This window comes from Artemia franciscana, chromosome 3, assembly GCF_032884065.1.
Source record: "Artemia franciscana chromosome 3, ASM3288406v1, whole genome shotgun sequence".
Classification (NCBI taxonomy): Eukaryota; Metazoa; Arthropoda; class Branchiopoda; order Anostraca; family Artemiidae; genus Artemia; species Artemia franciscana.
The window spans coordinates 8,062,430-8,078,796 of NC_088865.1; the positions used below are offsets into that span (position 1 = coordinate 8,062,430).

The following is a 16,367-nucleotide window of genomic DNA, read 5'->3' on the forward strand; positions in this document are numbered from 1 at the left end:
CTACAGTTCTTGATTATGTATTTTTCCGTGTTGTGTTTTAAATTTCTCTCCGTTTTTCTTCTCTTTTTTTTCTTTTATTTTTTTTTTAATTGTACTCCGTTTTGTTCCATATGAAAAATACGGGTAATAAATATTTTACTTACTTACTTACTACTCTGACTACTATTACAACTATGCCTAAGGTTACGAAGGTGAAATTTTGAGGGGGAAGGTGAACGGAATCACAACATGCCGTCTGTATACAGGTTGTCAAAAGGGCGTAACAGCAATATTTTAGGAAAGGTTTGGTGTCTGAAGTTAAAACTAACAGGGCTTGTTGTGAGGGATGTTGAACTTACCAAAAGTAAATATTTTCATCCTAATGCTTCTGCTTCTACTCATGCTACTACTACTGTCACTATTATTACTACTTCTGTTACGACTGCTGCCACTAAAGCTTAGGCTATTGAATTAATTCTACTGCTATTACTACTTTTACTGCCATTAAAACTAAGGATTAAGGTGAAAAATTTGGGATATATAGAAACTAAATGGAACTAATTCGAAACACACTATGCACACACAGGTTGTCAGGCGTACGCATCCAAATACTTCAACAACGGTTGATGGTATGAAGCTGGAACTTTCAGCGTGTGTTGAAGGGTATGTTGAAGAAACCAAAGGTACTATGCGCATACTGCTACTAATGCTGCTACAACTGTTGCTACTGTACAATCTAAGGGTATCAAGGTGAATCTTTTAAGGACTATCTAGGCGGATGTTGAACTATCAAAACAAGCTATGAGCATCCGGACTTTCAAAAACGTGACAAAGCAATATTTTAAGAACATTATATGATGAAATTATATTATTAAGTTAGACCTTTAAGGGTATGTTGTGGGATTTTGAATTAGCCAGATGGCACTATGTATATACTTATAATAATACCATTACAGCTACTGTAACTAATTACGCCTAAGGGTATTAAGATGAAACGGGAGATTTAGGGAAAGTTTAGGAAGAATTTCAATTAGACGAAAAACAATGCATGCAGGTTTTCAAAAGGCATATAAGCCATATCATTGGCCGCACCACTCAATAATAGCTGGAAATATCATCGAAAATTTTAATGGAGCTAATTCGATTCAAAAATAAAATTTCTGGTGTCCTTTTCAAGAGTAAAAAGAGATTGGAGGGCAAGCAGCCCTTCTCTCAAGCCCCTTCATTTTCCGAACGCATCTAGTCAAAATTTTGAGACAACCATTTTCTTCAGCATAGTAGAACGGTCCAGAAACTATCTCTTTTGGGATTTTGGGTACGCAAACCCCCCACAATCGTGCAATTGGCCCATTATGCTTTAAAACTAAATGTTGCTTTAAAGTAAAAGGCATTGTGTTTATGGTTACCAAGAAGACACCTCAGCAATATATCGAGAACGACTCGAAGTATTAAGTTAAATCTTTTGGGGCTAATACTATTACTTCTTACAATTTAAATATATATACTGCTCTTACAATTTAAATAAATAAAAAAAGAGTGTAAGTGTAACCAGGTTGTGAAAGAGCATACATAGAATCTTTTGGGAATTCTCAGGATAAGATGAGGCAACCTTTTCCGAAATCATTAGACTAGATATTTATCAAAAAAAGGAAATCATGGAAGCTCGTTTATATTTCTGAAAATTCCATAAATAAACTATCTGGATATAGAGTATAAACTCTATCCCTCTATCTGGGTTGCTTTGCGTTTAGACATTATATACTTGTTGCATTTTTAGGAGTGATTTATGTTGTTTTCTTTTTAGAACTGTGCTAGTTCTAGCACACTGAGATAATAGCAGTGGTAATGCGGGTATATTTAAAGCAGACAATGGCATTAATTCTGAACAAATATATTGTAATAGGTTTTTATATTCTTCTCTCTCTCTATCTCTTTCCATATCTCTCTCTCTCTCTCTTGTTCGAAACATATCTCAAATGGAGAACATGAGGTAAATAAGAGTAGATCGGCAGTATTTCTAGTGAGGTGTGAAGTACCACAAGGATCAGTGTTAGGTCCGCTGCTTCACCTTGTCTGTCATGCATCTTCCCTTGGACGATGTGTGTTACTTGCTTTGCAGACAATTCATTATATTTGCCTTATCTGCGGAAGAGCTGTTGAGAATAACCATTCGTGCATTACTTAAGGCTAAAGGTTTTCAACTCATTGAGTCGATTTGTGCGCAAGATTTGTTTAATGACGTTTTGTAGGGTTGGTACGCTGCTTGATATATTTGGCTTGGTAACTTTATATGGTAAATCATTTCAGATAGTTGGCCATCTCTGCTACCTTGTGTTTTATGCTGATTGCCAACTACCATGGAATTGTCACGGCTACGCTGTTTCGTCAGAAATCGCCCATGGGCTGGTATGCTTCGACCTCTGCAGCACTTTCCCCCTACAACGGATACCTGTAACTATACTCTATTCGTTGATTTATCCATACATCTCCAGCGGTTGTCTCCTATGGGGCAGCAGCTTCTTATGCTACTATAGCAGAGCGCAAGCTCAACAAAGTAAACCAGTTCAACTAGTTGGCCATCTCTGCTACCTTGTTTTTTATGCTGATTGCCAACTACTTCGAAATATCACAGTTACGCTGTTTCGTCAGAAATCACCCATGGGGCTGGTATGCTTCGACGTCCGCAGCACTTTTCCCCACAAATGATACCTCTAACTATACTTTATTCGTTGGTTTATCCATACATATCCAGCGGTTGACTCCTATGGGGTAGCTGCTTCTTATGCAATTATAGAAGAGCGCAAGTTCAATAAGTTAAAGTTGTTAGATCAATATATTGGTTTTTCGAGGATATAAATGTGTGTAATATATGTTTAATGGCGTTTTCTAGTGTTGGTTCAGTTCAACTAGTTGGCCATCTCTGCTACCTTGTTTTTTATGATAATTGCCAACTACCATGAAAATATCACAGTTATGCTGTTTCGTCAGAAATCGTCCATGGGATTGGTATGCTTCAACGTCTACAGTACTCTCCCCCCCCCGCCACAAAGGATGCCTGTAACTAGAATCTATTCGTTGGTTTATCCATACATCTCCAGCGGTTGCCTCCTATAGGGTTTTCCTCTTATCGGTTTTTCCAGGATGTAGATGTGCGCAAGATATGTTTAATGGCGTTCTGTAGAGTTGGTACACTGATTGATATATTTGGCCTTGGTAACTTTATGTGACAAAGCAGTTCAACTAGTCGGCCATCTTTGCTACCTTGTTTTTTATATTGATTCCCAACTACCATGGTGACATCACGGTTACGCTGTTTCGTCTGAAATCGCCCATGGGGTTGGTATGCTTCGAAGTCTGCAGCACTCCCCCCCCCACAAAGGATAACTGTAACTATACTCGATAGGGCTCGTTCTAACGGAAATAAAAAGTTCTAGTGCCCTTTTTAAGTCGATAACTGTAACTATACTCTATACGTTGGTTTATCCATAAATCTCCAGCGGTTGCCTCCTGTGGGATAGCAGCTTCTTATGCAACTATAGAAGAGCTCAGGTTCAATAAATTAAAGCTGTTAGACCAATATAAAAGTTTTTCCAGCATATAAATGTGTGCAATATATGTTTAATGACGTTCTATAGAGTTTGTTCAGTTCAACTAGTTGGCCATCTCTGCTACCTTGTTATGGCACTTGCCTGTCGGCCAAATGCTATATAGCGACCGCAATTTCTGTCCGTCTGTCTGTCGGTCCCAGTTTCGCTAGTTTGGGCACTTCCAGATATGCTAGGACGATGAAAGTTGGCAGGCATATCAAAGTTCGGACCAGATTAAATTAGAAATAGTCGCTTCCCCGATTCGACCATCTGGGGGAAGTGGAGGGACGGTTAATTCGGAAAAATTATAAACATTATTTGAAAAATGTCTCCTGTCAAGCCTGCATATCGCAGTGGATATGTTGTTGGTATTCTACTCCGTAGGTCGTAGATTCAATTCCTGACAGGGACAATTTTTATAAGTTTTATCTTGCTCTGCCATTTTTAGTATGAATTTTTAGTTAATTTCAAAACCTTTTTTAAATGTTTGGACTGACTAACACTTACCAAAAATATCAAATTGGATCATCTTTTATGGTGACTAAATCTGGAATTTGCTATAGTATGGGCCAGCAAGCGTAGTTTTATGCTGTTTGCCAACTACCGTGGAAATATCACAGTTACGCTGTGTCGTGAAAAATCACCCAAGGGGTTGATATGCTTCGATGTCTGCAGCATTTTCCCCCGCAAAGGATACCTCTAACTATACTCTATTCTTTTGTTTATCCCTATAGGTCCAGCGGTTGCCTCCTCTGGGGTACAACTATAGAAGAGACGAGTTCAACAAAATAAATCTGCTAGACCAATATATCGGTGTGTCACCTGTGTTGTGTGTCATCTTTTTATCACCATGACACCTGCGTTTGTTTTATGTCCCTGAAGCTCTAATATAGGTCAGTTAAGCGATTACCAAGCTGCAGAATTTGTGTTTCAATGTATGAGTGGTTTGACTTCCTGTGTTTTTAAGAGTGTTTTCCAATTTAATAGTGACCTGCATAATTATGGAATTAGGTGTAGTAATAGTATAGTTGTTGATTTACTTTATAGTACGAGATCTCATTTTCAGTGAGACACCTGTGTCTATCTTTATAGAATATGCTAACAGTGAGCATTGGGGCAGCGGAGCACGTGCCTCAGTTTAAAAAGAAATTAAAAGATTATTTTGGGGGATAATTTTTGAATTCTATTATAGAAGGTAGGGTGGTTAGGAAGGAAGGGTTGGTAGGGCAGAAAGGGTGGGCTCAGGATGTAAGGTAGGGTAGAGTTAGGGAGTTGAGGGGGATTTTAGAATTGATGAGTGACGGTGACTGCATTGCTATTATTATTTTTCTTTTATATTATATTTCTCTATCATTATGTTTAATTCAATATTTTATTTTTTAATTTGTATTATTATTATTATTATTTGTATTTAACTTTATTATTTAAGTTTAGTTATTTATTTTCGTTTGTTTATAGTAATTTTTTTATTCGTTATAAATATTTGGTTTAATAGGTAAGTAGGTACGTGGACTTTCGCGTGACCGAAAACCCTAATAAGTTTTTATACAGCATGAAGTTTTGTTTTTATTTATGTAATTGTGAATGTTAAGAATAAAAATTGAACTCGAACTTAACTGATATCATGAAAAGCACAAATTTAGACCCAAATTCTTCTTAGGGAAGGCCCTCAGCATGGGCGTACGTACCTTCTTGTCTAGGGAAGGAGGCAGCCGTACTTACCCTTCTTAAACATTTTCGGATATCCATTGATTAGAAAACACTGTCAAACTTGTCAAACACTTAGGTTGCTTCTTTTCGTCAAATTTATTTGGTGGAACACGAGGTAGGGGTGTGTACAGGGTTGCCACAACGGTTAGTTTCTAAAGTGTTAAAATTGCCCAATTTTGCGTGCTAAGCAGCGATTTTTGGTGCTTCAGTAAAAGCAAATTTTGTCTTCCCCCCTCCCCCTTCTGTCCGCCCATGGCCCTCATGACTAATCTTAGGGTAGAATATTTCCTCCGACCTGGAAGCATGTATGTAGGCATATAGTATTAAATTGTTGAATAGGAAAATGATTCAGTGATTAAAAGACACGCGTTTTTAGCCTAAAAGGAGATGGAAGTATGCAACTCCTCTCTCATAATGGCTATGAAGGTTTTCATGTTTTATTTTTGATTTCAGGCCGCCCAAAGCTAATCCTGGAAAGAATGTCCCTACCCGTGCAATAATAGAAAATAGAAATCCAGACAGACTTGGAACCGTTGAGTGTCGGCATTGGAGACTCGGACACTGTCCATTTGAAAACACTTGTTGGTACAAACATATCCTAGAACATAAAGGTGTCGATATAGAATAATTTGCTTATCATAAATTTTTTTTTATCTATCCTTGGGAAATGTGTATGCCAAAAGTCATAAAAGACTGTACTTCTGTTAAAAATCTGGCAGCTTTTTAGTTCTATTTAAAGGGATCACCCATGTCCCTTCTTTTGGTGGTAAAACCCCATGAATTGGTAATAGGCTAAATCGTAATCCGTACTATACAATAGTTAATTGTAGTTGGTAATATATTAAACGTCTTTAAGAATGGTCTAAAGATAATGAGGGTAAATTTTTATGTAGTTATTCAATTAGTAATGAACTAATTAATTGTTATTAATAATAATTAATTAGTAAAGTAATTGTTATGCAGTAATTAACTGAAGGAATTCATAGACTAATGTCTTTTGGACTTTATTCAATATAGCGCTGAATATACCATTCGTCCTTGCTCTTACAAGACTTCAAACATATTCTGAGGGATACTAATCCTCATGTTGTAAAGTAAGACAATTGTAAGAAAATTTTTCGTTAAAACTGTGTTTATATTTTACATAAAGGTTAATTACTTCACGGCAAAGGTGCGGAGTCGCATTAAAAAGCTTTATATCTAAAACAGTTCCGTGGCATTTTGTAAAAAGGGCCCAAGTCCACTTTTCCTGACTTTATATGGGCGCAAAATGAAAATAAGAACGCATAATGAAAAATCTTTTTCACAGATTAGAATTTAAGAAACTTCAAACTTTAAAGACTAATTCCTAGTTAACTTTTCGATCGGAATTGGCTGGAATTGTCCAAATTGCGGAATTGCTCGTTATTTAGAAGTTCAGGGACTTAGGCTTTTTTATGCCCTTTTGGAACAATTTATAGCTCGGTCAGAATTATCCATAAGCACATTTTGTATAGACCAATCGATAAACCTCTTCGAACCGTGGGCTTAACTCATTTTCGGAAAAAAATGGCCTTAGGCCCTTTTTTGCAGAACGCCACGGAGTTATTTCTTCATATTCAAGATTATAGTCAAGTCTTTAGGTTTAATCTGTTCATGAGACTTCTTTTTTAATCTTACATAAACCACATGGATATGGGTATTTTTATTCAAAGAAGAATAAAAATATTGCCCTAAATTTAAATGGCTAAACAGAATATCTACTCTTTTTCCCCCAGATATCTTATCATAAATTAAATTTTACTCCCCCTCCTTTCCCTTGATGATCGAAGCATCTTCGTTACTTATCCTGGTGTAGCTATATTGTATTTTAAATTTTTGGAAGGGCACTCACTACCAAAGAAAATGCTACTTTTTAGAATGCAATGGTTGTAATAAAAACTTTCCATGGAGTCCCCCCCCCAGAAAAAATTAAAAAACTATTATAAAATTGTATTATAAAAATTATAATTCAAGGATCCTTAAGTGGAATCCTGAATTATCTGACTTTGTGATGATTATGTTCGATCCGTAACAATCACAACATATTGACCCGGCTTTTGAAATTAAATGTGAACCTACTCATTTAAATACATTTTTTTCCTTTTTTAAACTTGGGGTAGTCTGGTGTTTCAAAACTTAGTTAACTTTCCAATAAATAATTATTACAATAAATAATTATTTATTAAACATTTCTTTAAATATGACTGAGAACCCAGACGTATTTGAAGATATCTTAACCCCAATAATTTCAAAATTACAACTCATTGGTTATCTCCAAATCTTGAGCGTTAGTGTTTTTTTTGTTTTTTTTTTTGGAAATAAAAACATTTGGCATGATTGGAAAGAGTAGGACTAACGTTGAGAAAGATATCTTCGGAGCGGGAGTAATCGAAAAAAGTAATCGAGAAAGCTCCGGAGTGGGAGTAATCGAAAAAAGTAAACGAGAAAGCTTCGGAGTGGGAGTAATCGAAAAAAGTAATCGAGAAAGCTTCGGAGTGGGAGTAATCGAAAAAAGTAATCGAGAAAGCTTCGGAGTGGGAGTAATCGAAAAAAGTAATCGAGAAATCTTCGGATTGGGAGTAATCGAAAAAAGTAATCGTGAAAGCTTCGGAGTGGGAGTAATCGAAAAAAGTAATCGAGAAAGCTTCGGAGTGGGAGTAATCGAAAAAAGTAATCGAGAAACCTTCGGAGTGGGAGTAATCGCTGTTCCCCAGGCCAAATTAACTCGATAACTAACTTAGAATTTGGTGATATATTTAGGTTTGTATTCGTTCCTGAGTTTTTCTTAACTTCACCTCTTCTTATTCAGACCCTTATTTTATTTGCTGTAGGGAGTTTTATCACCTATTAAAAGAAGAGCCAATAATTTTTCTGTCATCTCAAGATTTTCTCTTTTTTTGGGGGGGGGGGGGGTGGTAAAGGATGATGGTAAATTTGTCAAGACAAAAAAAGGATAAATTCTCTAAAACTACGGAAACAAGGTAGAAATCTTGAGAATCGTAGTTTTTTTCGGATGGGTAGTCTTTAAGTCCAAATGTATTAGTTTTATATTTTAATATCCCGATTTCAGCCTCTACCAATTAATGTAAACCCTATTTTGAGATAAAGCTGATGAAAACTAAATAAATATTTTTTTTTCTTTTTTATATTTCGCCTTTAAGAAAAAATTTTGCTTTAGGTTTTATTTTCAAAATATTTTTGTTTAATTGGTTTCAGTAACCATACTTCACCCACCCACAAAAAATGGACTATTATACATTAGCAATTTTTTATATCGTTTGAAAGTTCTCATTTAAGTTTAGCTAAAATGTGTATTCTAACAGCCAGGGACAGTCAGGGTTGGTAGGCTTAGGTTAGGGTTGGGTAGGTTAGTTCAAGAGCGCAACTAGGGTTTTTTTTTGGGGGGGGGGCCACCAGGATTTTTGTTTATCAAAATTCAAGCGGAAGTTTTTCTTCATTTTCCTTTTTGGTACATTCTGAAGTGTACTCTTTTTTCCGGGGATATCAACTTTCCCCCCTTGTGACACTTTTGTTGGGGTTTGTCAATATAATTATGGCTGAACAACATAAAAAGATGTCTATACGAAGAAATGTTGACTTTAAGAAGTTAAATGACATTTTTTATTCTAGTACTTTTGAAAATAAAAATAGACAATTTTGACTAGATGTCATTTTTGGAAGTAGTGGAGGATTAGGGCTGCAAATAGTAAAATCTTTTACTAGTTTACGTCTAAATTGGCCTTAGCCAGGTGAAAGGCAAATATACATTTAAAAAAAAAATCATTTTTGCGTTTATGGCTCTACTTTTTAATTGAGCCGAGCTCAAATGTGAAGCTCAATGTCCAATTTGTCAGCTCCGGTTTGAGATATTACTTTTGTAATGATTCCCTTATATGTGATATACGTTTCAAATTCTGTGTTTATTACGATTTAGTCTATAGAATAACTTGCTGCTATTTTGTGCAAAGGTGATTCAGCTGTGGATATTTTTCTTATTGGTATTCTAATACGATTTTGGTGCCGGCCTGATGGGTAGCATATGTACTATTCGCCCGTTTAATCTTCTTGTAAAGTTATTCCCTATGTTATTTTATAAAAATTTACTACTGCTAGCAACTCAATGCAGGACCAAGCCGTCTGAAGCGAAAACAGCTTGACACCCTCCTCCTCCGGAGCCTCACTCTTTACTTCCTTTCACGCAAGTTCCTAATCTCTTAAGTAGAAGTCTTATTTCTGTCAATCATATTCGAAGACGTTCTGTCTTTCGTTTTGCCCATAAGTGCTCTTATAAATTCCATATTTTATCCAACCACATGAAAGTCAATGAGGATTATGTTTTCATGCTTTCTTTGTTAAATAGGACTATAAATTTTAAATATAGTTCGTCTACAATTCAAATTTTTCTCTCTCTTAAAAATCGCTATATCCAGTTTGTTATTTTTAGACATAATATTTTAATTAGTAAAATCGTATCCGAAAATATCTTTTTTCTTCGTATTTAGTATTTTCCTACAACGTTCAAGTAAAAACAGATATATACATTTCAATGGGGCCCATAAACTATAGCTTTAGGGGGTCAAAGAAATCAGTTGTCAGCAAATAAATTTTATAATCCTTATTTTTTTAATAAAAGAAAAAAAAAGTTATGCTAAACGTCGTTTTAACCGAATTATTATTTGGATTAGGTTCTGAAGATAAATTAAAGCAACTGAAAGGGCCAAGTCCTAGGAAATAAATTTGTATCTTAGGGAGTATAGAAGTTCCCCATCTGAGTGACACTGAAATCGGATTCGAATATGGTTTGTTTTATTTTACAATATACAACAGTATTTTTGTCTTTATATTAATATCGATGGTAGGTTAATTCTTTAGTCATCTGTTTTGTTTTTAATTCGTGTTGAGACTATGATTAGTGTATATAGAACTGATCAATTTTTATTTAGTTTATTTATTTCGAAGTATATATATATATATATATTATGTGCTTAGCTAAAGTTATTACAAGATTAGTTTTCCGTTCAAAAAGTAGTATTATAAAAACACAGTGAGTCTTACATAACTGTTTTCGGTAAAAACTGGCAATTTTCTTGAGGGTTAAAATTTCAAATTTAAATTAAAAGTTGATATTGCACAAATCGTCATAAACACTGTGTACTGTTTTCGGAGGTATAAAGTGTTAAGAACGAGTCGGTATATACTTATTTTCCTTATTAATGGCTATATTTGGTTCTTTAAGTTGAAAAAAACTTTAATTCTTTTATTCGATAGAAAAAATCGTTTCGTTTTTTCCGTATGTTTGTAATTTGGGCCAATAAAACTAAATTTGTAAGAGTATTTTCGTTTTGATTGTTTTAATAAAAAAATAAATGGACATATTATCTGATAGAACGACTTCATCTGTGACTATTATTGAATAGCTGCGTACAAGAAGCCGTGAACCCTACCGCCATCTCTTCGTGGGAGTTTTCACTTTTGGAACAGAGGAAAATCTAGAGATGTCATTTTGTAAATATAGAGAGCAATTTAGCATTATGACTTCTTTTTTTAAAAACAGTTTCAATACGATGGCTGATTGAGCTGACGAGACTAGAATAAGGAATGCGTTTAAGGAATGTACGTGCGTATGTTGTTTGTAGGCATAACACAAAAAGGTTGTGTTCCAGTATGCTCATTTTTAACTACAATTATTTTTTTGGCTATTACCTTCAGCTTAAAATAGAAGATAATAGCAGATTTGGCTCATAAAATGCTTATACAGTTGACTGTCGATAACTCGAGCCTCTATATCTTGAAATCCTCGATATCTCGAGATATTTTCAATCTCCTTTGAAAAATCTGCCAAGTCAAAGAAAAAGCCACGCATAACTCGAAATGGTTTATCGTATTATGTTTTACCTCTGTTAGTCGAAGTGACCCGATAATTATCTCCATAATTTGAAATTCAGTAGATAAGTCGTCATTTAGTTCTCACTCTATATCTCGAAGTTTTTACAACGGACTTCTGTTAGTCGAAACCCCGGTATGCAGGTTGCAACATGTAAAATTTGATATGTATTAATTTTGTTTAACGTATTTTTGTATCAGATTCTGTTAATTTTTAGCTGTCTATTTCCTAGCAAACTAAATTTATTATTGACATTTGAAAGTCAAGTTTTAATATTTAAAATCAAGTCGTCTATAATGCACTAATAAAGTTATTCTTATTTTGTAGTGGCTGTTGGAAGTAAATTTACCAGTTTTGTATCTCTGTAACTAAAATTGTCATTTGGCTTACCTCTATAACTCATGGCATTTATAAGTCGAATTTTATGTAGAATGGCCTGTGTAACTTAAACTATACATAAAGCGAAGAAAAATCATGGTCCTGTGAATTTCGAATTAGCGAGAATCGACTATAATGCAGAAAAAGTTTTTTTTCGGGTTTTTACTTTCAGCTTAAATAGCAGATAACAACAAACTTAGCTCATAAAATGCTTATATATATAAAAGGGGTTAACATGTAATGAAGCGAGGGTCAAACGTAAAGATAATAAATAGTTACGCAAATGCGCAGTATTTTAGATTGAGAAAAAGATTTTACCAAAAAGCTTAAATTAGATTTGAGTTCACTATCCAGCCAAACTTAAAAGCCTCACCTAGTCCTTGGTACTCAAGTTAAAGTTAATGTTTGAATTACAGTTTTTTATACATTTTTAATTTTGTTTACTATTCAAAGAAAGCTTCACTTCAAGATAATAATTCAACATCTTAAGCAAGGAGTCAGAAAACATTTATAACAAGGGGACAATAATGACCTGAATAAGTTTTCAAAATTAGGCCCTAAAAATTCTGTTAAAATTTAAAAATTTCCCCATTTGGCAGGACACAGCACTCCCAATGAGACAGAAAGCTACCTAGCATTTTCATAATAACTAATTTTTTGGCGCAATACATTTTTAAATTAAAAAAAAAAAAAAATAAATATAGGTGCGCTAAATTTTCTTGCTTTGTTTAGAACAAAGCAATGATTAAATATTTTTGATAAATCAGCAAAAGAAGCGGCAGCTTTTCAAATTCTCAATGCTTCAATTATTCAATGCTTCATCTAAGAAAACAAGACGAAGTGTTGTTCTATCTTCCGGTCTGAAGCCAAACTGAATTTGTTCAACGATCTTAGCAAAGAAAATCATAAAATAAACTTCTTAAACGCTTCGAGGAATTGATGCTTAAGAAATGGGCCGGAAATCATTAACATCACCATAGGCATCTATTTTAGGAGTAAAAGAAATTAAAGCACGCTTAAAATTCCACGTAAAGATATCATCATAAGACACTGATTCAAAATGACAGTTAGTGGGCAACGCATTACACCTGAGGACTCTAACCATTTTCACTTATATCTAGTGTCTGCTATATATCCTGGGGTCAAACTATCCCCTATTTAGATCATATTCTGATAGCATCAGGCCATTGTGATTAACAACGCAAACCCTTGAACGATTAAACAAGAAAAACAAGTTTTTTCAACTGAAAGTAAGGAGCAACATTAAAACTTAAAATGAACAAAAATTATCACGTACATGGGGAGGCTTTTCCCCCTCCTAAACACATCGCTCTTTACGCTGAAGTTTTTTATTACTTTCAAAAAACTTCTTATTATCCTAATTAAACAAATCTTGTGTTTTAGAAGTCTTGTTTAAAGAATTGGGACATAATTCAATCTTTAGTGTAAAGAGTGAGGTATTGAGGAGGGGGAAATCCCCCTCATATACGTAATAGTTTGTGTTCGTTTTTAATGTTGCTCCTTACTTTCATTTGAAAAACTTGTTCTTTATTTAATTTCTGATCGTTTTTGAAATAATACCAGAAAACCTATCTCCACCTCTAAGGAAAAATCCGTCCTCCTCACTGATATTTTCTCTAGATAATTCAATCCTACTGAAAATTTATCCCGGACAATTACGATTAACATCTCCACGCGTAAAATCGAGTCGACAAAGCAAGACATAGCAAGAATTTGATATAAATTCCCCCAGTGCAGAATTTCCTCTGAAACATTCACCCCCTGGAAAATTCCCTCCCCAAGGAAAATGTCCCCAGCATAAAATTTGTCTCCCCCACCTGAAAAATGTATGCATACTTCCCAATAACAAAATATTATACATAAACAATTATTATACATAAGCAATTTGATAACTTAAAGACCTTTCATCAGGGGCTGTGGGGGGTCATGTTATCTCCGAACGCATAATTATTTGGCTTTTCAACTACGCTGAACAAAATGGCTATCTCAAAATCTCGATCAGACGATTTTAAGAAAAAAAGCTGTGGGAGGTCAAAGCCAACTTTTTTGCCACTTAAAAAGAGCAATATAACTTTTAATTTACGTTCGAATGAACCCTCTTCCGGTATTCTAGGACCACTGATTCAATACGATCAGCCCTGGGAAGACAAAAAGGAAACAAATAAACATTTCTTCTGGCAAAAAAATACAGAATTACACATTTTTGCAGATAGAAACTTGAAAACTCTAAAGCAGGGTTCTCTGACACTCTTAAGCAGATGGTGTGATTTACACTGATGGTGACGCTTAATCTAATGTAGAATCAGCATAGTAAGCCAATTCTTTTGATATATCTTTTGGTATGAAAATTCCGATTTTTAGAGTTTCGGGTACCATTGCGCCGGGTCGCTCTTTACTTGCAGTTTGTTACCACGAGCTTTTTGATACTTGGCCGTGTCACAGTTTGATTTGCCAATTATTCCGAAAGTTTTTATTGCAGGTATTGTATCTAGAAAACAAAGTTGTATTTTTGAAACCTCCTCTATATTTTACAAGTATTTGCAGCTTTTTCGTGGACGCAAGACAGCTTTCTCAAAAACCATAAAAGAAGGCTAAAACCACCAAGAACCATAAAATGCTAGTCTGTAAAAGTGTCTGTGGGTATATTTCTTTTTCTTTTAATATGACCGGAAACATCTGCATTTTTTTTTGCTACAGTATTTCAAGCTTTTTTTTTCTTTTATTAAATTGGGCATCGCTACCACGTAAGAGAATGGACAAGCAAAGGGGTTATGCCTCTTTAGAAATTTCTTCGTCAAAACACTTTAAAACTAAATTGTACGGCTTTTTATTTTAGACATTTTTCTTTATTAGTTAGACATGTTTCAGAAGGAAGAGGTGGTACGGATTCGAAAAAATGCATTAATTATATCAAGCGTATAAGAATTTCCCTAGAAAGTGTGGAGTAGGGGGGGGGCTAACCTACATCCCTCTTGGGTACATGCCCGATATCAGTAGCCAGTAACGGTTAACCATTAAAAATAACCATTTCGGTTAACCATTAAAACACTTGTTATTCGATAAAACGTGTCTGGGTGACCCTTTACTTGCCACCTCCTACAAAAGGTCTGGCTGGTAAAAAGGAGCTTCAAAGACGAAATGGTTCACGGTAAGTAAGGAATAACTTTTCAATACAAACTGATAAGACAGAAATTTGGTACTATTAAATCAAGGAATCAGCATTTCGTCGTCATTCAACATATATAAGACTAATAAGTTCCAAATTGCACATTAAGTTATTAGCATGGAAACATATGCACTATTTTAGAAAAAAAGGGGACGATCCTATTGAAAATTGCACCATTAGCTTCTACGAGTCCAAGAGCTTTAAACCAGTGAGTTCAATTCTCCAAGTTTTAGAGCAATAATAGAAATTGAGAAGACATTGAAATGCAAATTAAGGATATGTGAAATGAATTCATGGATATAAATTACCAAGAATCAGGAAGATGCAGTCAGATGGCATAATGATGAGACATTCCATTACTTTCATAGTTCAGAAACTAAGAAGAAGTAGTCAGTCTGGACGTGTCCAAGTTAAAGACAGGAATGGAGCCTCAATCATGGTAGCAGTGATAGCCGCAACCTAGTAAAGAACGAACTGCGGCCCATTGTAACCAACAATTCAAAACACTTAAAAAAAAAACTGTCGTTTAAAGCTAATTCATGAATGGTAACTCCGATCTGGTAAAACGAATTTATTGGAATTTCGAAAGATAGCCTGAAAACACTCGAAAATAGTGTTAAATGAAAATTTAAACTACACCATTGGAATCGTCATTGTCAAAAATCGCATACAGGAAAGTCACAGTCCCCAGCTTGAACAAAAACGGAAATCATTTTTTTGCATGGGCACCATATCTCTGTTATTTTTTCTCCTGTTTTTTCTATTCTCGTTTTTATCTTCACCACTAGCGGGGCACTGGAATAAATGACAAGGGAAGTGTTAAAGAGGGATGAGAAATGCATTTTGAGAATGAGTTTAAACTATGATAAAGTAGTAGGAAATCATATACAGAAGAATGAAAATATTCTCAACATTTTGGAAGAAAAAGAAGATTTATTTTGCGAGGAGGGGTTAAATACAGTATCAAAAAGGATTTTAAAAATATTAAGATATTTGTTGCTGATACAACGAAAAATGAGTAAGTAAATCACGTGGCATGATGATGCTTATTTGAAAAAGCGATACTGCAGATAAACTATTGAGAGAAGAAAAGCGTGTCTTAACAAAAAAGGTCGGTTGTGCCGACCAAGTGTCCACTCGTGGATTAATAACGCTAGTGTTAGGTTGAAAATTAACCTTAAGGAGACTAAATCGCTTATACAAGTTAGATATTCTTAGGGTTATTTCTGTTTTGTAGAACACTGCCATCTGTTCTGGTTTGTTCAGGATTATGACCAACCGTCTACAATCACAGTAGGGTTATTTCGGACACATATACTGCTATACATATACGCTAGCCAATTACTTTTAAGGTTCACAAGTTCTTGCCACCCACTTGCTTCTTTGGCGTTGGCTCGTCAGATGAATCTGTTTTTGTTTTTTTTTTCACAACAGGAAGCCTATAACTCAAGCGTATCTCCCTACTGGCTTCATTTGAATGTTTTGTTTTATTTTACTTTTTAAAGAGAAATCTTTAATAGAAATTCACAGCAGTGCAAAGACGTTATAGGTGCAAGGTGCCAAGTTGCCACATTATGGAATGTATAAAGATGGTAGCCAAAGCCGTCATATTTGACGAATC

At 34.8% G+C, this 16,367-nt stretch overlaps 1 protein-coding gene across 1 annotated transcript in view; it reads left to right on the forward strand.

Annotated features, from left to right (window-relative positions):
* Positions 1-6,136, forward strand: part of LOC136024829 (uncharacterized) — a 74,377-nt gene extending 68,241 nt beyond the window's left edge. The window contains exon 11 of the mRNA XM_065700312.1: positions 5,730-6,136. Coding sequence (XP_065556384.1) covers positions 5,730-5,904 — 175 coding nt within the window. The 3' untranslated portion in view covers positions 5,905-6,136. The remainder of the gene's footprint in view (positions 1-5,729) is intronic.
* The last annotated feature ends 10,231 nt before the right edge of the window (positions 6,137-16,367 follow it).